Raw genomic sequence first — 23,564 nt, 5'->3', positions numbered from 1 at the left:
AGCTACGGCAAAACCTGCACGAGCCATAACCCTTCAATGCAAGCAGTGAAAGGTGGAACACGAGCCATTACCCTTCAATGCAAGCATGGTGAAAGGTGGAACTCAGCCCTCGCCAGCCTATCAGCTTTAACTTGAGTTTGAGGCAACCCCAGGCATAAATAGAAACAACATTATTTATTTTGATCTATTTGATCAGTTGGAACTATATATTTGATCAGTTGAAACTAAAATTAAAAATGGGTTAAACACTACTAATGGGTTTAGAACGTTCTTAGTGTTTTAAGCCTCCAACATTATCTTCAAGGCAGCGCTGCCTGGAAGGCGGTAGGGTTAGGCATGGGTTAAGGTTAGGGTTGGGGTTAGGTTTAGGGTTAGGATTCGGTGCCTTTAAGTCGATGGTGGCAGCGCTGTCTGAAAGACAACGTTGGGGGTTAAAAACACCATTGAGCGTTTAAAACAGCCGCTTTGACATACATCAAGATGGGATCAAAAAGAAACAGAACGGTGTAAAACTGAACAAGGCTATTTATGTGGATTTTATGTGAATAGTTATATTTGTATATTTAAAAGTACACACAATAAGCATAAACATTTTCTGCAATATTCCATCTAGTCTATCTCTAATATCTTCCTAATATTTTTATGTACTGAAACAACTTTTTTTTGTAAATTTTAAATAATGCATCATAGTTTTCACTGCTGATATAAGTCTATATAAGTATTTATGGTAACGCTTTAGAATAACATGTGCTTATTAGGCGTTAACAGTGCATAATAAGCAGTTAACAATTCATAACTAACAGCTAGCTAACTGTTCATAACATTAAGTAACTGTTAACATGCAGCTTGTAAGTGTTTATAAGCAGCCTTTTAAGTTACTTACAAGCATATTTGTTAACAGTTGACGTGCAGCCTGTAACTGTTAACAAGCAGCATGTTAATGCTAGTTAATGGTGTATAAGATAAAAGGGTGGATAACTAATACGCTTATAAGACCTTTCTTAACCTTTTGTAGTAAATTTTGCAGCCCCCCAATCTAAAGCGAGGTCCACGTAGCCTATAGTTCCACAAGCCCAACCTTCTATCTCTATATATTTACTGTATCTATCTATCCAGAGCCATAGAGAGAAAGAGTTGCGACACTCTTTGATGTCACCGCCAGGGCAGTCACGTGGTTCGTGTAAACCGCTATAGTTCCAAAACATACGCTGGCTGTCATGTTCTTCTAAGGCACAGACAGCAGCGATTGCGTTATTTAACGGTAAATATATATATATATATATATATATATATATATATAAACATACACCCTACTACTTTTTCAGATGTTATTGCATGATTACATATTTGTTAATGTCAGTTTTGCATTTTGAGAGGCAGGGTGACAACGAAAAGCTGTATATTACTTAGATACGTTTTACATTTTTGGAGGGAAAAGCTTATGTTCATGTTCGCATGGACAGAAGTACAGGCTAGAACGGCTCTAACTTAAGCTTTCTTTTCCATATCATTCATGTGATGACAGATGTCTCGTGATTTTCATTTTATCGCAACTGGGCTGTATTATTGATTACCGTGATTTTGCTTATAAATTCCGATTCAGCCATTAGCTTACCTTCGTGGTAGCATTAGGTCTGCCGTGGTCCATTCAGCATTCGCCTAGCAGCTAGCTCACTTCTGATAAGTGGTCACCCCCAGACCACAACGTGAAACATGATCATGTTAAGACTAAGAATATAATTTTAAGATTAAGCCATTCACATATTATCAAAAGCATTATGCTTATATGTTTGGGTCTATAGGTAAGTGCAGAGCTATTAAGATTTTTCTCTACGGCTCTGGGTTAATGCACAGAGTAAGAGTAAGGTTAGCTGCAGAGAGAGTGATAGAGAACAGTGACAGGCGACACTCCCCACTAAGCAATGCACAAAGAATCAAATATATTAAAGAATAACAACTCATTAAGCTTGGATGAATGAATCAAATATTGTTTAATAAAAAACACTGAGTGAGACAACAAGATGTGTGTGTGTGTGTAAATGTGTGTATCTAACTGGAAAAACAAGAACAAAGTGAAGGAACAGGGAGGAATATTATAAGTGATTAATACATTTTAAAAAAATCCTCCACAAATCAGGCTTCAGAGTGCATCAGGGCTGAAAGGAAGGACAACATTCATAATAAAGGTACCTGGCATAAGATAAAAATGAACAGTGTGGAACAAAAAAAAATGGGAACAAGCATGAATAATATCAACAAACATACGTACAGTGGCCACAACAACGATACTGGTGGTCCAGCAAGATCTGTTGAGACAGGGGCACAAATATGTTCTAACAAGCCAGTTCACTCAGGACTGCCTAAAAAATACTTTCTCTTACATACATCAGACTCACACCTGTGGAGTTCCACTATGCACTATGGCCAGTCACTGTAGGGCAGTTCCTCTCGACAACACATACTAACATCCTCTTCATCTGTGTCCTGGACACTAAAAAGCAGATAAAGTGAAATAGGGCGACAATAGATTCAACAATGGACAGACACCACCAGCAGCCATGGCCAGCACCAGCCACCATTACCAGCAGCCGGCAGCAGCAGCTGCCAGCATTAGCCGCCACCAGCAGCAGCCGCCACCAGCAGCAGCCACCAGCAGTAGCCGCCACCAGCAGTCGACACCACCAGCAGCTGCAGCCACCACCAGCAGCAGCAGCCGCCACCAGCAGCCGCCACCAGCAGTAGCAGCTACCAGCAGCACCCGCCACCAGCAGCAACAGCCACCATTACCAGCAGCCGCCACCACCATCCTTCTCCAACACCAGCCAGCTCAAGCAGTCATTGCCTCCAGCAGCAGCCGCCTGCAGCAGCAGTGTTTGGGGAACAAATTAGTCACACTACTGTCTGAGTAATAAACATTTTAAAGCTCATTATGGCTTATGATATTTTTTTGTGTGTAATAATTTGTATTCCTACATGCAATCCAACAGCCATTTCAAGAGTGTAATTAAACAAACCTTATTTCTACTAGCATCAGATACACAGTACTCAGCTGACTAACTAACACCGCCAGGTTCAGCAGATACAATCTAAAAAAAAAACGTCCTTAATCAACCTTAAAGATCCTAGTAATCTAACATCAATAATTTACTAAATAAAATATGTCAGAGATTCACTACTGAACTTCGTAATTTTTGGTGTAGCGATACCTTCTTCACAGCTTGCAAAATCGAGATAACTAAGTAGCAGGCAATGACTGAAAATCGGTTGTCTACCAAGTTAAGAAAATATATATAAATTGCACTGTGCACATACAAATAAATATAAGCATATGCACCATAAAGGGCCTATTTATATAATATACAGAGTTGACAATTCAAAAGAGGTAGCTATTTAATCAATTTACGCCTGGATATAACGTTAACGTTACCTTTACAGAGGGCGAAGTCAAGCTAACAAACTAGCAGGCAATCGGTGGTCTACCAAGATAAAACATATATATAATTACGCTGTGTACATATAAATAAAGATCAGTATATGCATCATAAAGGGCCTCTGATAAAATATAGACAGTTGACAGTTCAAAAGAGGTAGCTATTTAATCAATTTACCCCTGGATATAACATTACCTTCACAGTAGGCAAGTCAAGCTAACAAACTAGCAGGCAATCGGTCGTCTACCAAGATAAAAAATATATATATATAATTACGCTGTGTACATACAACAAAAGATCAGTATATGCATCATAAAGGGCCTATGATACAATATAGACAGTTGACAATTCAAAACAGGTAGCTATTTAATCAACTTACCTCAGAAGTTACTCGACGGTCAGCAATGGAAGTGAATGATGTCCAACGCCATAGAATGGCTTTTTGGAACTACGCGAGGCTGCATACCCCGGAAGTAGGCGGCAAAAAGCGTACAACGGAGTCCAATGGGAGTGTCGCAACTCTTTCTCTCTATGGCTCTGTATCTATCTAACTCGGTTAAGCTGTGAGAACCCCGATCTCCTGCGTCGTGAATTGCCGCGCTACTTACTGAGCCACATTCCTACCTATTATAACGACGAAATTGTTAATCTTGATTCTATATTCCGATAATGTTCTATATCATACAAGTTATGTTTTTTACAAATATGTTTCTGATGGAAAAGTGGTGTTTCATTTCCATAATCTTTATTGAGCGAACGCATAAAACAGTCAGTTTGTCAGCAGTCTAAAGATATTATGCCAGATTTGTATAGTTTGGTTACCTAGCAACCGAGGCTTATAGACGACAAGTGGGTGCGTTCAAAGTCTTGTAACGTTTGTGGAGAACTACGTTCGCAGACATTCATGGAAAACTGAAGGCAAACTGAAACATGTTTCAAATCCATCGCGAACGTTCGCCTAATGTTTGCGACTTTGAACGCACCCACTTGTCGTCTATAAGCCTCGGTTGCTAGGCAAACCTGTAATTACCTAACCCTTTGTTCATATTTGTTAATTGTTACTAACAAATCTATTTGGCACAAGTTAATAGTTTTTTCATTATTAATTAAATATTAGTTGTTTGCATAAAATCTGTATGTTAATGTTTTAGCAAATCTATTAACTAATATTGTATTAATATGGGTTAATAGTTAACTAAATGTCTTTTTGGCACTAATTAACAGTTATTTCTTACATCATTTAAAGGAGAATTCCGGTGTGATATTGACCTAAAGTGTATTGAAACATGATACCGAGTGTGAACGTATGTCTCATAGCCCATCTCGGCTTGTCCCTTGCACTCCAAAATCTGGCGCTAGTTAGCCGATGCTACCAACAGCTTTTTCAATAGTGGTGCTTCGGCATCGGGCTAGCCATGCAAGTAAATCACTGTTTTACACCCATTTACGAGGCTCAATGTATCTCCACACTTCATTGGTAGACTTCCGAGGGCCCTGACATTTAAAACGAGACATGGAGAACTTTGAAAAATCACTGGTAGTTTACTTACAAGACGATTTATACAGACAGTATCTTCACGAAGTTTAGCGTTTGCAGCCATCTTGAATTTAGTCACGATAAGTCGAGCAACGAGTAAGAATGAACAGGTATGATAAGGGATCAGATTCCAAAAATAATTCAGTGGAAATGCATGGATTCCAGTTTCTTCCAGTAGCCGGTAAAAAATGAAAATGCAATATTATTCTGCTTTAATCGCCCCTATCTTCAGTTAAGATGTTCAGAACTGCACCAAATGTTATGTGTATGATTGACCTGGAATTCTCTGGGGGTATGCCAAGTTTCGTAGAATTTCATCCATGGGGGGGGGGGTCTAAAAAAATTAGGTTATGTGTACATTTAGTGACTGTACACTCATTGGCCTGTAAATGGCGGTGCACACATATACACATGCACACACACAGGCACCCACATACTATCGGTATTAGAACGGCCGATACATAATTACAAATTCAGTAGGATTAAAAGAAAGCCAAAATAAATATTCATCATCATCATCATGGCTGCATTTTCAGTATTGTCAAGAAGTAGTCGTTTGTCCACTAGATGGCGCATCGTTGCAGTGAGACGTAATTTTGTTGGAAGTTAAAAGTGGGTTGGAAAAAACAATGGACGCTTCCTACAAGGACTGTAATTTACCGCAGCGAACATCTAATAAGGATAGGACGATGTTCACATGAAGTGTAATTCCCATTTCTTCTTGAAGCCGAAATAAATCTGAGGATGTTTATCGGACATGCTTGGTTTTTACTGCAGGTACGTTAATCTTGTAATATCAATAAGGACCTAGGTAATGTTACCGTTAGCGTTGGTTGAGTGATGGAGGCATTTGATTGATTGCATTTGTAGAAAACTATAAATGCGGTTATACCAAGCAAATGTATAGCAGCACTGTTTGTATCTTTCGACTGTCATTTATTGCACGTGCTACAAAATCATTCTGTGCAATGGAAGATTTACCAACGTTACACCGGTCTGATACAGTTTTGCCTATACATGCGTGAGACTGAGACGCCTGTTTATTTTGTTTTAAGTGCGTGCAGGGTGTGAGAGGGGAATCGATGTGCTTTGATTACAGCTTGGTAGTTGTAGTCTGTGAAATTAAAAAGCACGTGTGTGTGAAGTATCCAAACAATGACCCCTTCATTTCATTATGGCTGCTTTAGCAAAACACCTTAAAGGAACCATATGTAAGATTGTGGCCAAAACTGGTACTGCAATCACTTTCAAAATACTGAAGAGCGGTGTATCCCCTCCCCCTCCCCCCTGACTCGAGGTTGCCAACCCTGATGGCGAAACACTACTGACTTTGTGATTAGTAGATAGGTGGAGGGTGGCGCATCAGGCCAAAACACAACATGACATGACAAAACACAACATCAACATCAGTTGAGGGCTGCAACTTCACTTTTTAAATGACAATATCCTGGCCGGACTACTGTTGTTAGTGATATAAGTATTTGAAATGAACATGATTTCTTAATGTCTAGTGACATATCAGGGCCATTTTATGATTAATTGAAATATTTTTCTTACATACGGTTCCTTTAAGCTACTGTGTAGTGGGTCCCATTTAGAAGTGGCTACTTCATTCTCACTTTCCTTGACTCATGGAGCTGCGTGAATGTTATTACAACTTTTCGCCACGATATGACAGTTTAAGTCCGCTTGATACTGTAAGGCGTAAGCCATTGGTTTCCAAAGGAGATTTTATTTGTGTCGCCAGCATAGCCTATTGACAATTTATGTTGTAAATAGGCTTACCTTATAATCCTACCTGTAGCTTAGGGAAGCTAACAGCTTTCTATTAGGATCTAGTTTGTTAGTTACCGTTTTGACATAACTCCCTGATGCATTTTTGCATTTAGAATAGCCAGAGCGTGTATATCTCAATCGGAAAATTAAACAATATCGGGTGCCTATGGACTAGGCTGAGTGAACCCAGCCTGATCTGCCCGCTATTTATTTTTTGATTTCTTAAAAGATTGAGCTTGGTCTGATGAAAGCCAGATTAGCCATGGACCTCAGTTAAACAATGCAAGGGAACATGAATCAGCCTATATTTGCACGAACAATAACGGACAAAAGCTCTTCAACTTTGGCCCGTTAAAATGTGTATGAACAGTCTAGCGACGCATTTCATCAAGGCCCATTTGGACATGTCAGTTATTTGCACCACTGGTTAGATGTAAAACAGCATTTCGTTTCAGACTAGGCTACTGTTACTTAATTTGTGCATTAACAATAACGTTTCAGACTACTGTTACTTAATTTGTGCATTGACAATAAAGTATTACATGAACTAAAGATGACTAAAATCTTATGTAGAAGAAGAAACATTCACAAAAAATCCATCCATCCAAAAATGTATAAATACATTAAAAAAAATAAATAAATAACATTATGCTGATACCTTTTGCTTTTCCCAAATACAATGTAGCCTACAGGTGTAAGTGACCTTTCATCAATCCAGTTGCAATGGATGAACTGTGATGAACTGCCCTACTTGTGATTGTTTAGAGATTTTAAAGGTTTTATAACAATGCTACATCTTCTTGGCTATTCTACAATCTATTCACCTTTTCAGCACCAGTAGGCTACTTTCTGTGCAGCCGCACACACACACTCAGGCATGCCAAACAAGCATACACAAAAGTTTCAAGAGTGGGGGATGGAGTAAAATATGGAGACAAATTGAAGTGTGATTTATTTTCGCGGAACGGATGTACAGGACTGAGCGGCGGTCATATTTTGTACCGCTATGCGGTACATCTAGTTACATTTGGTTTAAGCTGGATGAGAAAGATGTGACATAATTTTATAGCATTAAACAGCTGACAGGAACGAAATTAACCGTTCCGGGAACAGTAATTTTTTGTTCTAACCGGTTCGGGAACATCAATTTATTGGTGGAACTCATAACCGGAAACGTATAATTCGTTTCTATTCGGAACGAACCAATTGGAAAAAAAAATCGGTTCAAAGCCCTGACTTAAACCATTCAGAAATGAACAGTAAACACCAAGAACAGTGAAACCAAGAAAAACAAACAGTGTCTACTGAATGTATCCTTAACTCTGAGTGGAAAACAAATAATTGAAACCAAATGCCATCCTTAGGAAGAATAACAGCACTGGGCAGATTGTTTGGAATTTCTTTTCTCAATGAGGATGTGATTTGGAGAGAAATCTCTAAAAAAGTTAAGCAATGAAAAAGACAAATTCAACAAACATGCTTTAAACAATTAAACAACGCTAAAACATGGAAATTAAACCTAAACACCCAGTGGTCGATGTCAACTCATTCCAAATTCATTACAATGTTATAATTCAATAGTTATCTGTACCAGTCGTTTTTCAAGATAGCTTGTTCAAGAAACAGTATGTGACAATTTGCACATTTTGACGTATGATTTTTTATAGTTTTGGAGTAAACGTGAAATTTACACACACTTTATGGTCATCTGAAGGACATATAACCTCTGCCCTCTAACACAACATTCAGTTCAGCTTTCTAGAGTTGACCACCACCAGAGAAGGGTTTCACAGTAAGGCATCATCAAGTTAGCAGCAAGCTAGCCAGCTTTATCTGCTATTTTCTTCTGCTGCTAATTTTAGACCAAAACTGTGAAAACTGTGCAAAACTTGGCAGTAAACACCAGCAAGGCTACACCCAGAGACGTTTCCTCTCAGCAGAACCACCCTGAACTTTCTCTACTAGCATACCTACCTATTATCTTTCAAAGTCAAAAACTTTCCAATAAATTGGTAACAACTTTGTATTAATAGTTTCATCAAATGATTTTTGTATAATTCAATATATATATATATATATATATATTTCCTTTTAATCTGTGTGTGTACAGTGACATATCTCTATCTCTGATTATCTGTTTCCAGTATCACTTACAGTGTCTTAACATGAAGCAAAATTATACCTATATTTAATAGTACATTGTGCCTATCAAAGCATCTCACTTTCAGATTTAATGAATCAGCAATTCTCTCATTTTGAAATTGTGATCTCAGCATTGAGACATTGAGGTTCACTTGCCAACTTTGACAGTTCGACTGTAATTCAGACGGTACAGAATGCACTTAGATTTCCTTAATTGCAACCTTTGCTATCTGGAGGTTAAAAGGTGAGATAAAGTTAGCCAGTGCATGGTCCGGCTTAAGGTTGTTCTCTTCCTGATTCCTGTGCTTCAGCATTTGCAGTGTTAATACAGGCAATCAGATCAGGATGTTTTTGCCATGCCTTTGGAGCTGTGTGCCTGGACCAAGACATAAAACACAGAGGACATGGAGTGGGGTACCAAAGGGACATATCGCTGCTGTGATTAATGAGGGTAGATTTGTATCTTCTTACTGAATGTCCTGATGTTTTGTTTGTTGTCACAATGTCCTGGGCTGGGCAGCAGGTGCAGATTTGCAATGTCAGCCCCCCCCCCATACACACACACACACACACACACACACACACACACACACACACACACACATTCACAGACACCTTGTTGTGTGTTTCATTGTCTTGTGAACTGCTGACACAGGGAGTGGTTACATATCTGTTACCTAATATTTGCATATCCACTTTTAGTTACAGTCAACCGCAGCCATTAGATTATGGTCAAATAAAAGGTTTCCTGTTCAACTGGTCTAATTTCAATATCCGACATGAGGTAGAGGGATCTCGTAATTCACGGTTAAACATATAATAATAACAATCCCTGATGTTTTTCAAAACACAACAATTAATTTAACTTAATTGAACTTAAGGATTGTTATCATTATATGTATATATACATATAATGATAACAATCCTGATGTTTTTCAAAACACAACAATTAATTGAACTTAATTGAATTATTGGACTTCCTCAACTGAATTTTGTGGTTGATTCTTTTCCTTGACTAGTCTTCGTGCATTTTTCAGATATGTATTATATTGTATCTGTTCCAATTCCACAAGAGGTCTGACAGATCATCTTAAAGGAACATGACAACATTTTGGGAAATGAGCTTATTCGCCATCTCCCCCAGAGTTAGGTAAGATTTTACAAACCCTTCTCATCTCTGTGCCCACAGTAATTCAGTCTGACGAAACCACCGTTAGCCTAGCTTAGCATAGTTCATTAATGTGGTCACTTATGCTTAGCACTGTATGTCAAATTCCTGTGTCCTATTTCACATTGCTATTTGTCTATGTCTTTGGCTGTGTTTTTGACAGTTTGATATGTGTTTTCGGTAAGCATTTTTTGGATCTGTCAAATCAAGAACACTGCAGTAGGAAACCTCAGTCACTGACAATATACCGATGTAAAAAATGGTATTGTCTGACAAATATTTTGAAGTTGGTGTGTATACGTGATTGACGATTTTTTTGGCGTATTTACTTTTAAACATGCTACAATTTTGGACGAAAAACACATAAGTGGTGTGCAGTGGCCTTGGGTGGTGCAAGGCTCCGGCCTCAGTGTGAGCTCAGGAGTTAGTTATGGTTGGTTGGACGCACGGGATGCTGGGAGGCCTCAGCCAAGCGCTTGAGCCAGGTTGGCAACAGGAGACAGAGGGCCCAGTGGTGGGGGTCTAGTCTCTCGAGACCCAAGCGTGCTCATGCATGCCTTGCCAGGACCCGCAGTGCCTCTAATTGCTCTGGTCTCCAATGGGGAGGGAAGAGAGGAGAAAGGGGGTCATATCCCAAACCCGCATTGACCTGAACAAAGTGTTCCTAAACACAGCAAACAGCAATGGCTTGAATAATAAGAGCACAACACTTTTCACTTTCTCTCTCGCTCATTCTCCCTCTCTCTCTTTCTCTCTCTCCCTGTTGCTCTCTCTCTCTCTCTCTCTCTCTCTCTCTCTCCGTCTTTTTCCCCTAAAGCCTGATTTCATAATGAAATCAATTTCACTCCACATCCCTGCCTGTGTTGTGATTGTTAGAGCAGGACCACGGCATAAAGAAGAGATTGTATTTCTTCACTGCTCCACAAACCGATCTAATTGTCAGTTCCTAATCAACCAGGAACTGCGAGAAGGGTTTCCTAATTATGTAACCATAGTTTCTGACTTGTGAACAATAGAGGAGCACTGTATTTTTGATGTGGAGTAAAATCATGTTCGGAACCAAGGTTGACTGGATGTATCGGTGTGTAAGGGGGAAATATAAGGGCTTTCTTTCTACTCAACTGATTTGAACTCCCCCTGGGTTCGAGATGACTGATGTCTCCAAACACCTACAGTAGGCCAACAAAACCATCTAGCTTCCAATGTTTAACATTCATATTTATTTTCTAACTGGCACCACTCCATGCCAAGTATCATTTTAGCTTTAAATGAGCCAATGAGAAATAAATATAGAATCAGAAAGAGACATCTATTTCATTCAATACTCTTAGTTAGGAAATGATCCAGTGAAAACTCATGAAAAAAAGCTCTTACTCAACAGATGACTCCTTTGACCTGAGATGTGAGAGATGCGCTTGAAATATGTACTGTGAAAACTCATGAAAAAAAGCTCTTACTCAACAGATGACTCCTTTGACCTGAGATGTGAGAGATGCGCTTGAAATATGTACTGTGAAAACTCATGAAAAAAAGCTCTTACTCAACAGATGACTCCTTTGACCTGAGATGTGAGAGATGCGCTTGAAATATGTACTGTATCTTATAGAGATGGCTTATGGGAATACAATCTCACATGGAAGTGATCTAATATTTAAAGCATCACATTGCTCTTAATTAAACAGGTCAACGTCTTGCAACATTTAAAGTATTTATTTTCTTTCTATGATCTAGGTGAGGATTTTGCTTCCTTATTTCCTTACATATATAAACTAATTTGATGTTGCAGATGCCTACTTTTCTGTTAGAAAATCATAATTCTCTAATCTCTGAAATATTGGACCCTATTTTGCACCCTGGCGCATGGCGTAAAACTCGTTTTCCACCCGGCGCAAAGTTTATTTTCTTTTTTTGCACGTTTATTTTTTAAACAATGCGCCCAGGGTGTGCTAATTAACAACCTATGGACATGGGCGGATTATGAACTTTCGGGCCCCTGGGCCCAGATGTATTAAGGGCCCCCCACTTATTGTCGTATATGTGGGAGGGGGGGTTTGGGGGTGCTCCCCCAGAAAACTTTTAATTTGTTTGATGTGATTTCCTGTATTCTGGTGCATTTTGGGGATGGCCAATACTAAATTCAATCAGATTCATAGCCTACATCCTGATTTGTTGATACTGAGGCAATGATTCCATGCAAAGGCTTGGGCTTCAGGGCCCCCTGACCCCTTGGGCCCCTGGGCCTGGGCCCGGTAGGCCCGTGCAGTAATCCCTCCCTGCCTATGGAGTGGCCTAGCGCATTGTCTAAAAATCACTATTGTACACCACCTAAAACGCACTACGCCATTGACCAAGAGAAACCTGGTCAGAAGTCTATGGCGAGTTGTTTATATGTTATTGTCAACAGTCATATTGGCAGGTGCACAACGCACCATCCTTCTATCCTCCATGAACGCGCACCAGCGCACATCCATGCAAAACATTAGAAATTGCACGATTAGGCTACAATGGGAAACATAATTAGAATAAAGATATTACGAAATACATCTCACAATGCATTTGCAAATTAGTAATGACGATTAAAACTGATTAGGCGAGAGCACAGCTAAAGACGCACTATCACGAGATATAAGCAACTCCTCTGCAGGATAAACGTTGTTTTATTTGAAAAATATTAGGGTAAGTGTTGCTTTTTCCAGCCTATGTTTTCGATTGTAACCCATTGTCAGTCAATAGTGAAAGTAACTTACTGCGTATAACTGTCTTGTCGTTGCCTGACACCATGGTGAAGTTAGTTTCACTTTGCCAATGAGTTCAAATAATAGACGAGTGCAAATGCGTAAAGGCTATGCTATAGGTTTTAGTAAAGCAAAAAAAAAGGTTTAGTGGAATGACTGTTCCATACGGTCTCACTAACAGACTCGCCGAATGCACCATTGACTGTCAAAATACCGATGCATTCTTTGACGTTGCGCTTTGCGCCGTTAAAGGGAATGATAGATGTCATTCTCATTGGTTTAAATGATGTTACACCCCAAACACACCCATGACTGATTAAGAAACCTAGGAACACCTTGTTGCGCCATGCACTCGACTTTTGATAACGAAAACACTCCCAATGTGGACTGGACATCCTACTAAATTTGAATAAGCTTTGACTAGTGACAATGCACTTTAGACTATCATGATAGGGCCCATTGTATTTCTGACACCTAAGCAGTTGATGAGGACCTCTGTAACTAATATCTTGTTTTTGGATGCTGACATTGCCTTTAACAGTGTTGCCAGATGTACAGTGATAATCATGTTTGCACAATAATGTTGCCCTCTGTTCAATTAATTGAAGACTTTTGGCATTACAGGTATGCACCAATTATGCCCATAGTGAGGAAAACTTGATGATTTATTAATTGCAACACAATCCAAGGAAAGCGTAAATCAAGCAGCAGTGCTTTTTGAATAAAATAGCATGACTGACAGGTTCTTGACATGAAAGAGGGTAAGCCGACAGTACAGGTAGCAATCATGTGTCCAATACATGGGTGTGGGTGTGTTACAATTGAATGTTGGCGTAGAATCGTACCATACTCTTCTTTTAGGGGTAACAACGGGTTGCAAAGAAAAAATGTTCTTAATAAGTCTAAATTACTAAGTTACTAAATTGCTTAGAGTAAGAAGGAAGGATGACTAGGAAAAGGATGCATCATATACTGTAACTATGTTAACATTTTTACTTTGTTAAAGTAGACAGTGTCAAAAAATCATCACTAAATGTGTTTTCTGATGTTACAAATGTACTCATACTGTTCTCTTAATTATGACCTATGAACCATAACCCTCAAAATCTGACAATTTTAGTACATAATTTTAACAATTTTACATCTGCCGAAACTGGGCCAGTGAATGAAGCAGACCAATGTGCAGTCTTCTAACATGTTGTATATGAGTGGTCTGATGCTAAGGGGTGTCCATCGTTACATATGAGTAACTGTTGGCATGCGGATGTCCCTTAAACATGCACAGAGCACCTTTCTGCTTTGGTTGATCACGGATTCTAATATCACAGATACACACAGTAAATTAACTGATCAGGTCTAATCACCTGCAGAATTGATATGACTCGACAGTATTGAGTATCAAAAGTCATCCCTTTTAGCAGGGGTGTTATTATCATATACAATTTTGTTGTAGCAACCTCTCTAGAAATTGCTAACATAAAGGAATCTGCTGTATGTATGTTTTTGCCACTGCCAGAGGCTTTCTCTATAGTGTGCAGAGCGGGCAGGGCTGTCGTGTAGCAGCTCCTTGGGAGCAAGATGGGTCGGTCACACTTTAAGTGCAACTTCTCCAGTAAGCGGCTTCTGTGTAGAAATAGAGGTCTACTAAATGATTTAAACTGCATATCAGGTTCAAGATAAAAAATAAAATGTGTCTTCACTCTCTCTCTCTCTCTCTCTCTCACACACACACACACACAGGGCCAAGCACCATGAAGACTAAAAAGACTTTTGATAAAATGTTTTTATTGATATTAAAAATGAAAGTACATGAATTGTGCATTCGGACGTTCTAGCGTGCAGAGGTTAAAGTAATGAAATTGGCACAGGATGAGAAGGCTACCAACACTAAAATCTTGCCACTGAAAGGCAAAAAGAGATCCCTTCATTTCAGCGAAAAAAGAAAAAGAGGTTTTCTTTGACGCCATTCAATTGAGTAGTAGCCAAACACAACAAAAATGAATGCAGTCCTAGCAGTAGAACATACAAAGAAATATGTTGTAATGTCACTGGAAACATGAGATATCCTAATAATAATAATAATAATAATAACAATAATAACAATAATAATAATAATTGCACTGCTTTGTTATACAACTGAAATGGGACGACTGAACAGATGTAGCTATCACAGCTATTATGTGGCCTAGTGGTGCAGAGCGGCTCACCAATGACTTCAAGCAGCTGGAAGTGCAGCTCAGCACGACAATGAGGACAAATAAGAAAACAGGTAGTTTAAACAGTATAAGACAGAACACAGGCTGAACACAGGCGGAACTCTGCTGGACCCTTAACGAGTCGTCAGGTAAAAAAATGGAATGAGTGTCGCGCAGCACGACAGGTGTCGTACTGCTCTGCAGGTGGAAGGTGACGGCCCACAAGTGTCTCTCTTGAATCTCTCTGGTGGACCATATTGTTTCCTGAGTATATCAACTGCTTAAGATGAGGATCAGTATGGTAGCCCTTCATCGAATCCACATGATGCGAGGCGGGATGGGAGACAAGCCCATTCTGGGTTAAAGGCAGTTTATAACATTTGGGGCATGTTGTTGATGGGAAAGAGAGATTAAGAGAGACTCAGAGGAGAGAGTGGATGGAGAACGCTGACACTCTCTCTCTGTCACGCCGTGATGAATGCACTGATCACCTCTATATGAGCTAGGGCACATATGAAAGGAAGTCTGACTAGAGTGGCTGGCTGGATATGACCACGAGGCAACGGTATGGTGGAGCAGAGATGCTCTTTCAACATAAGGCCCTGTGCCGCAAACAGAGTAGCTACTGCCATCTGCCCATTGCTCATACCCAGCCACATACTGCAGAGGAAACACATATCTCTCTACACAACAAAGTCTGCAAAAGATGACAAAGAAGAAGGGGGAAAACAGATATACAGATAGTATCACTGTATCACCATGATTGATACTGAAGTGGTTTAAACTGTAGTGGGTTGAGTACAATGTATACTCGGAATAGGTGTGTCTGGATAGTTGCTACTGCACTTGATGGAAGTCAGGCATTGAGTTTTTTCCTCTCCATTTAGCAGAAACCCTATTTGGCAGATCACGGAGCCATGCAGAAAAGAGTATTCAGAATATGTGCCTATTTTTGTGACATAACATGCCTAAGCAATCCAGGCTACTGCTGCTGTTGAAATATTCATTTAAAATCGCTCTGTGGTAAACCACAAGGAAAAAAGGAAATATTTTTGGTACAAAGCATCTACAAAAAGCATTACAAGTAAATCGGGAAGAAAAGAGAGCATATAAAATAAATCCGTCAGTTGAGCATCAGTGCTACGTATATTATTTGGACCAATTTTCATATATATTTTTATAACAAAATAAATAATGCCTTTATACAGTGCCCTTATTTGTATTTAAACAAACAAAAAAAGCTTTGCGGCTCATTACGCATGATACAGCTCAGACTAAAAGAATATAACATGATGTCCCTGGAAACGAATTATATATATTTATATATATTCAAGTATTTGTTTTCAGGCAAAAGCATGTGAATACTACTGATATACATTAAAAATATATTGTTAGTTGACATTATTGCGTTTTTTCCCTTTGAAATTGAAATTTGTGCCTTTCTTCATAACTGTAAAATAACATTACCACAAAAATCAGGAGAGCAAAACCAAAACAGGAATGTCACGGTACCAGAGACTGACAGTTTTTTTTCTTTTTTTTTCCTTGAAACATTTCCATGATGTGGACAAAAAAAGTGAATAAAAACAAAACAAAACAAAACAAAAAAACAACAAACGAAAACACAAACATCCCACTTGTTCCATGTCTTTTAAGGTTTCACTTCCTGAAGTGCAAGGTAAGATACTGTGGCGCAGCAGCACTAACAGGAAGAGTAGTCCATTCGCAGACGTGGCGTCCTCCCCTCACTATCCCACAGTGCACTGCGCTTGCAGGCCTCCTGGGAGCAGCCGGGACCAGAAGCATGGCCTGGTGTGTGTGTGTGTGTGTGTGTGTGTGTGTGTGTACCACAGCACCAGAACGCACCAACGCACCACCACTGCCACCGCAAACAGTAACGTCCCCCCTCTCGCTGGTTCAGCCTATAGACCCTCCTCATTCTCTCTCCACTTCTTTTTAAAAGAGTCACACTTTCCTTAAAACGGAAAGTTTTAATAACTATTCAAAGGAAAAAAAAAACGTGCTTCAATCTCCTCTTCTTATCGTTCATCCCCAAAGCTAGCACCATGACATTTTTTTGAGCTACACGTTCATAGTCCATAAAAAAATAGTGCCTTTTTTATTTACTTGACAAGAACTTTGACGTAATCCGTGGCAATGTGCAATTTGCAGACTCTTTTCTGCTTTTTGTTTGTGATTACAAGGTGCTGGAACAGGAATCTAATTTTACAAAATAATTCCTTACAGTGTGGATGTTCCTTTATAGTTTAGGTGCAAACTAATCAGAAGAAGGACTAAAAAGAGATACTTTTGTCTTGGGAAAATGGTGTGGAATGGATTCTTTCATGCTAAGCACATTCTGGTGTCCTTGGAAATCACAAAAAACATCAATAGAAAACAAAGTCTCATCTTGACACTTGCAGGCCATACAACTTTTCCATCTTCCTTCCTGTGTTGCTCTTCTTCTCTTGAAGGATCCACCTGAATTGCATTCAGCCTTAATTCCACAGCTAACTCTTTGTTCTCTTGTTTTGCTGTTGCTGTTGTTTTTGTTGTGTCCTTTTGTGTTTTGAATGACAGAGGGCGAACAGTGATGGGGGAAGAATGTGAGCATGTACGTATGGGTGGGGTGGGGTGGGGTTCGGGGGGGTCTCGGGCTTGGGGGGTGACAGGGAGGAGAAAACTGCCACCGAGATGACGTCAGAGACAAAGCTTTAATCCTCTAGTCTGTTTTTTTCTTCCTCTTCTTTTCAAACTCTTCTCCTGTGCAAACGTTTCCCAAAAACAAAACAAAAAACTCATTTGTGGTTGACATACTTTTCCGTGTGCATGAGGACCGGAGGCAGTTTGCTGGGAAGCGTGATGAGGGGTCGGTGGAACAGCGCCTGCTCCTGGGCCTTGATCCGCTCCGCCTGTCGTCTGAACTTCCGGGCTCGCAGGATGGCCGGGACGCCCCTCCGGAGGCGCTGGGCGGCCTTGCGCTGCCACACATCATATTTGGAATACTTCACGGTCACATGTTTTCTTGGGACTTCCTGCGAATGGTCCAAGCCCAGCACCGGAAGAGACAAGCAACGAGACAAAAAGGGAATTCGGATTAATACAAGTTCTATGCACATGTACGCTCAAAGATACAATGTTGTGAAGGGGAGAACAGTCCTTTATGGATCTATGGATTTGTTTGTAGTAACAATAATGGCATCTTGGCATCTCCCGTTAGGGTTGCCATTACTGAGAAGAATTGGTTGGCAGTGAGGTCCCTCTGGATGTTTAATTTACATATTTCTCCCTTCCCTTGTCCACTAATATTGCAGACATACATGTTTCAAAGACCAATGGTAAGTATGTATATTCAGGGATATCAGGCACTTTATGGTTGTCTAAATATAGTTTTGTCCTTTCTTTTGGTTTGTTTTTTTAAGTGCTAGTAGAATGTTCTGCCTGACAGTGATCCAAAATTCCTTTGGGGTTACATTAGTGCGCATGTCTTTTGGTGAGGCTGTACTAAAACAAACTCCTCTCTGACCCCAACTTCAAACAATTTGGGGTAATGGTGACAGCCAGGTTCCCAAGCCCATCTGACAGTATGTAGGCGAGACCAGTCATTGTTCTCTGACTGAAACCCCTTCCCAAAGCCCCCTCCTAACACACACACACACCCATACACACACACCACTATCAACATCGTAAACACATTCCAGCTCAAAACCTCTTTTCCTGGCCAGCAAGTCCCTCAAACAGTGGATTCAGACTTGAAAGGTCCCCCAAGGGAGAAAGAGAGTACAAGGATTTATGCGGCAAGAGCACTTCTGGTGAATGCCTGCTTTCATCCTGTCCCTTAGTACAGAGCCCAGTGAATGTGGGTCTCCTTAGCCCAACCCCAGATCAATTGCTGTGTTTATTTCTTTCGATCTCTTCACAGCCGCTTCAGGGGCTTAAGAACAGCTGGCCGACAAAGTTGTCAGTGCTTGAACGAGTTTCCACGCCAAGAGCTTGAGACCTTCTTAATGGAATGAGAGTAATGCTTCTTTTGGGGCTTTGCGTATACTAATGACATCATTTAAAAAACATTTTCCAGGCCCTGGCAGCTTTGCAGAGGATCTGCACTATATACAAGCTTCTGAACAATCAGTGTAACATGACAACTGCTGACCAGAAAAAAGGTACAAACATTTGCATTTGTTGCAAGTTGTTTACTGCTGGAGTTTATTTTTTCAGAAGGCAAAACCTCTGAAGTGAATGGCAACCACTAGGGTCACAAAGGCCATCCTTCAGGCGTGAGCAACCAGCGACCTGCCCGTGGGTTCCTGACGTTGACCCCTGTGGAAACCTTGTGTTGACTGCCTCTCAGTATGCTCCTGAGTCACACTATTTTCCGTATAGATCAGCCCTTTTTACGCAGGGACCACAATAACTTGCTTAGCACCATGGGTTTTGCATGATAAACACACTTGCATGTATTTCTATTGGATCCCACATGCTAAATATGCCTGCGCTCAGCACAAAATGATGTGCAGGAGAGCTAGATTGCCGGTGAGATAGGTGTGTGCAGGCGGGAGGTTCTCACGGATCACTTACCGGTTTTAGTACTGGCAACACTGGTATGACCTGAAGAGATGTAGCCGAAACGTCCCTCTCTGACTTAGCGGGCTTGGCGCAGTATTGCTCTAGAAGGAGAAGGTCACAGCTCCTGAAACAGCACTCTTCTACAATCCCTCGGCCCGGGGAACGTGACCTGGTATTCCTGATCAGTGGTCTACCTGTAGAGCAGAGAGGCAGACAACAGTTAGGCACCAACACAGCTACAGCGCTATTGGATAAAGAGCATCTGATGTGTCCCTCAATGGCAGACACAGATGCCCCTGTGGGACTAGTAGATTGATGTTGCTACTTTTGTCCAAGCACAAATCAATTGTTTGATCAGTGCTGCCTGTCTGTGTCTTTGTTTGTCCTGACTGTAGTTGCTCTACTAGCATTACTAGAAATATAAATGGGACATGCGCCCAAACACATCAACAAGATTCTTAAGGTACAAACATTTTACACAATGGCTTTAGAGAAGACATTGGAGGCACGTCATCTCTCTACCCCTCTCTCTCTCCTGCTCCCTTGCTTTGAATCAGTAAATAATCAAAATGGAGGATATCCTTTGACCTTGTCCCCTTGCCAGCTCAGCAGAGATAAAGAGAGCAAGGTAGAGAGACACAACAGCAAGGCGAGATGGGACAGGCATTGATAGGGACAGAGAGGGGAGAGGGAGAGTGAGGGGTCAATATCCTATAGTGTAGGCAAGGAGGAGTGGGGGGGGGGTGCACAGTAGCAGTCTCACACTTTCTTGTAAAAAAAGAAAATTACATATTAATAAAGATTAACCTAAAATTTGAAGGACAGAAGGGGTGGCTAGGCAAGCCAAATTAATTACTCATCTCATTGAATAGGGCAGCTAGAGAATACAAAAACGTGTCTGTTTGTCAGCCAATAAAGGGTAAAAGGTATCAAAGTCAACCACAATGCAAGTGATTTTTTGCTCCCTAAAACGAGACTAAATGAGGGGAACCATAAAGGTGCAAGGATGGTGATAACAACCATGCATGTCAATGACCCATTGCAATTAACACCACTACCCTGTACAGTTTGGGACTATTGTTATGCCACTGTACCAACACTGCTGGTGAATAGTATTGGGAGTAATGGCGGGCTAATGGTAACTCCTCTCCCATCACTCCTTCGACTAGACAAACAACTTTTCAATTGAGCGTAGCCTGGGAACATTTCTGGGGAGCTGAATGGAATGCCACTTGGGTGCTATTACTTTCCCTGGCGGAATGTGCAAGTAAACAAACAGGCCATTGTGGCTCATTTTGCGGAGCGCGCGCGGGCCCTTTCATATGCAACGGGGAGATATAGGCAGAATGCGCGCAGTCAGCACTTACACAGGCCGGCGTCTTTGCGAGCGCAGCTATGTGTTCTCAAGCTAACTGCGCAACTCAACACCATGCAGCCACTGACCGAGCAGGTCGACACACACTTCTTAGCATGCAGTCACATGTACGTTGCACATATTTTCTCTCAAAAACTACATCAGTCAGTAGAGTAAGAATATGTCCACCTACTGAAGTAGAAGCCCCTGTCTTCGCACACAAACTGCAGCGCGTCCACGAGCTCCCCTCCGCAGAGCGTTTCTGACGACGCGACTTCTATCATGTACAGTGTGAGAGCCAGAGCGCAAACCAGCATCCGTCTAGACGTGGACATCCCTCTGATCTGGAGAGAAAAAGAAACACATTAGGCTACAATATATGCCATAAAACGCATCCAAGATAGTTCTGAGCTCATTAACCTGAAGCATTGTGAGACTTTAATGTAGGCTACAGTTACATGACAATGACAGATTAAGGTGGAAAGCAGCGATACAGGAAAGTTTTAAACATGGCTGTAGAATTCCTGACAGCAAGTTAACGTTCTTATTACACTGCATTTAAAGGCCCGTGAAACTCTCTTCGGCATTTACTTTAAGGTGACTCCTCTCTTTTTGCAGTTTACGTAGCCTGAACGAACTCCACCATCCAATCTCCATGTTCTTGCTCCTCTTTATTGCACCTCAGGGAAATAATTGTTTGTAGAGGGGCGACTTTTATCTGCGATGTCCCGCTGTCTTACACAATGCACAACAAGTTGCAAGACTGGCTGTTCAATACTCATCTATCTTAAATCTCCCGACTCAGCATTATGAGCTGAGCTATCTGCTGGTTCCCCGCCTCTGAACACAAGCAACCCCCACAGTGCCTATGCCCCCTGGCGGTCAGCCTGCTCGCCGGCTTGCCCTGGGTTCAGAGTAGGGACGCTCCAATAGACCAAAAAGCCACTTCTTGAGAAACCTCAACCTCAGAAGCCCAACACCGACGTGTATCTGAACTGTCAGCTGGGGACCCAGTCGGTTAAGCCACGCTTGTTGCTGTAAAACCAGTATTCCCCCCCTCTGCGTTTGCTGTAGGCTACGGTTCAAGTAGAATCACGAGTAGATTCAAGCATAAGCTGTTCTGTCATCAGTGACTAGCCTATATATTGGGATAATAGAGAGTGTCCGTTTAACTTTCTTGGTCATCGTAGCTTTACAGCTGTCTCTAATGAAAAAATAAGATAACATCTTACCTTGCAAGTCCCCGTCCTTAGGCAGGTGTGGCATACTGAGTGGTTGCCTTGTTTGTGTTGTGCCTCCATGTCAGTGCTCAGGGTGGTAAATTGTATTTGGTTAGAAAAAAAAAATGCAGGTGAATTGACTATCCCAGCTGCCGAGGCTACGTGGAGATGTTGTATGAAGCTGTCCCAGTAATCAGGCGACAGGCAAAAGTTCTCAGCGAGAAGTATTATATACCAAAACCCGCCCCTTCACCCCCCACCTCCACTCTATCCCTTACCTCCCACCCCCATCCCTTGCGCATGTCTGCCTGAAGAGGTTACCGGGGATGAGAAGTGGTCCATGAATCAAAGAGTCATGCCAAAAAGTGATTAGATGTTTAGCTCATTTTTATGCTCTTTCATCTTCCACACGAACGAATACTAAGGTTGCATTCTTGTGTCATAAGCGAGTGAAAGGTAAAGTGTCGGGGAAACTTGAACGGAACAAGACAAAGATGTGTTCAATTCCGATTGGTCCAGTAGATGTTATTACCTTGGCGTGTCTCAGGGGGGAAAGTGTATCTGACAGATCTCGCACACTGAGACCACCAGGCGATCAAGACGCCAAAATGTCCCATCGTTATCTAATGGTCTACGATCAATCGAATCAAGTTTAAAGGGGTAAACATTGGCCACACTTGTAGACTCCGTGACGAATACATTTGTACGTTTAAATGGAATGTCGAGGACGATAGACCGACGATGAGGTCATGGTCTGCCACTTCCCGTTTGATAACCACATATAGCCTACCGCAAGAAATCGAGTGGATCAAATTGGGCATCATGCTTGGGAACAACACGTTTGCATATGTGCATGCATTTAATTCAATTTCATATTGAGAGAAGGTCTGTCATTTTCCTATTGACATTTTACAAAAATACCTATGCTGGCAGTAGCAGGCTAATTAATATCAAACATTGTAATCATCAAAATCAATAAATCCCCTTTACAGCATACATGCCTACAGCTTTATCCCAGGAACAGTTGAAATTGAGAGGTGGACATATTCACTTCCCCCTTAGTATTGTGTATTTATGCAAGTTTCATGCATTTAGACATAATATCTGACTTCAGCTTTACTGAAAAGAGATTGAAATGCATATTTGACACAGTTACAAAATATGAAATTTTCTGTCTGAACATAAGCAATGAGATGTCCCTCTCTGATTTTAATAGTTATTTCCTAATGCCATTTCACTGAAGGTTTCTGAACAACCTAGCTTTACATTCAGGTAGCAGTGTAAAGCTTCTGGTCTACAGTTTCTGACAGTATCAGTGTATTAATCATTCCAGAAATGGGCATCCCCACCTTGTCAGTCATTTTGTATGAAGGTACACTGAAAGGAGACACTGAAAGGAGACTATCATCTCTTGTAGCAGCAGCTTAGATTGCCGTCTAG

At 40.9% G+C, this 23,564-nt stretch overlaps 1 protein-coding gene and 2 long non-coding RNA genes across 4 annotated transcripts; 1 reads left to right on the top strand and 2 right to left on the bottom strand.

The window, feature by feature from the left end:
• Positions 1-1,972: 1,972 nt before the first annotated feature.
• On the bottom strand, positions 1,973-2,642 carry LOC121723492. The gene is made up of 2 exons (XR_006034960.1): positions 2,399-2,642; positions 1,973-2,306 (listed from the first exon to the last, which is right to left on the bottom strand). It is a non-coding gene; the product is annotated as an uncharacterized LOC121723492 (long non-coding RNA).
• Positions 2,643-3,885: 1,243 nt separating this feature from the next.
• LOC121723495 lies at positions 3,886-19,284 on the top strand. Its single transcript, XR_006034963.1, has 3 exons — positions 3,886-3,970; positions 6,920-6,924; positions 19,274-19,284. It is a non-coding gene; the product is annotated as an uncharacterized LOC121723495 (long non-coding RNA).
• Positions 14,555-22,329, bottom strand: igf2b (insulin-like growth factor 2b). 2 transcript variants are annotated; one of them, XM_042109188.1, is made up of 4 exons: positions 22,137-22,329; positions 21,098-21,248; positions 19,563-19,744; positions 14,555-18,019 (listed from the first exon to the last, which is right to left on the bottom strand). In XM_042109188.1, the coding sequence occupies exons 1-4, from the start codon at positions 22,203-22,205 to the stop codon at positions 17,783-17,785; spliced, it is 639 nt and encodes a 212-aa protein (XP_041965122.1). In that variant the 5' UTR covers positions 22,206-22,329; the 3' UTR covers positions 14,555-17,782. The 2 variants fall into 2 exon arrangements, with proteins under 2 accessions (XP_041965122.1, XP_041965123.1); XM_042109189.1 differs by lacking the exon at positions 22,137-22,329 and adding an exon at positions 21,496-22,106.
• Positions 22,330-23,564: the final 1,235 nt, after the last annotated feature.

The sequence above is a fragment of the Alosa sapidissima genome, chromosome 11 (genome assembly GCF_018492685.1).
Source record: "Alosa sapidissima isolate fAloSap1 chromosome 11, fAloSap1.pri, whole genome shotgun sequence".
NCBI classification, from domain to species: Eukaryota; Metazoa; Chordata; class Actinopteri; order Clupeiformes; family Clupeidae; genus Alosa; species Alosa sapidissima.
The sequence above is the reverse complement of the archived record's forward strand: the minus strand, read 5'-3'. Positions and strand labels throughout refer to the sequence as shown.

What these genes read in the sequence shown, in the direction of transcription:
- igf2b (XM_042109188.1), bottom strand. Translation starts at nt 22,205, where the DNA reads ATGGAGGCACAACACAAACAAGGCAACCACTCAGTATGCCACACCTGC. An exon ending in AGACAGGGGCTTCTACTTCA is followed by an intron (nt 19,745 to 21,097) that starts GTAGGTGGACAT and finishes TCTGCTCTACAG; the next exon opens with GTAGACCACTGATCAGGAAT. An exon ending in TGTTGCCAGTACTAAAACCG is followed by an intron (nt 18,020 to 19,562) that starts GTAAGTGATCCG and finishes GACCATTCGCAG; the next exon opens with GAAGTCCCAAGAAAACATGT.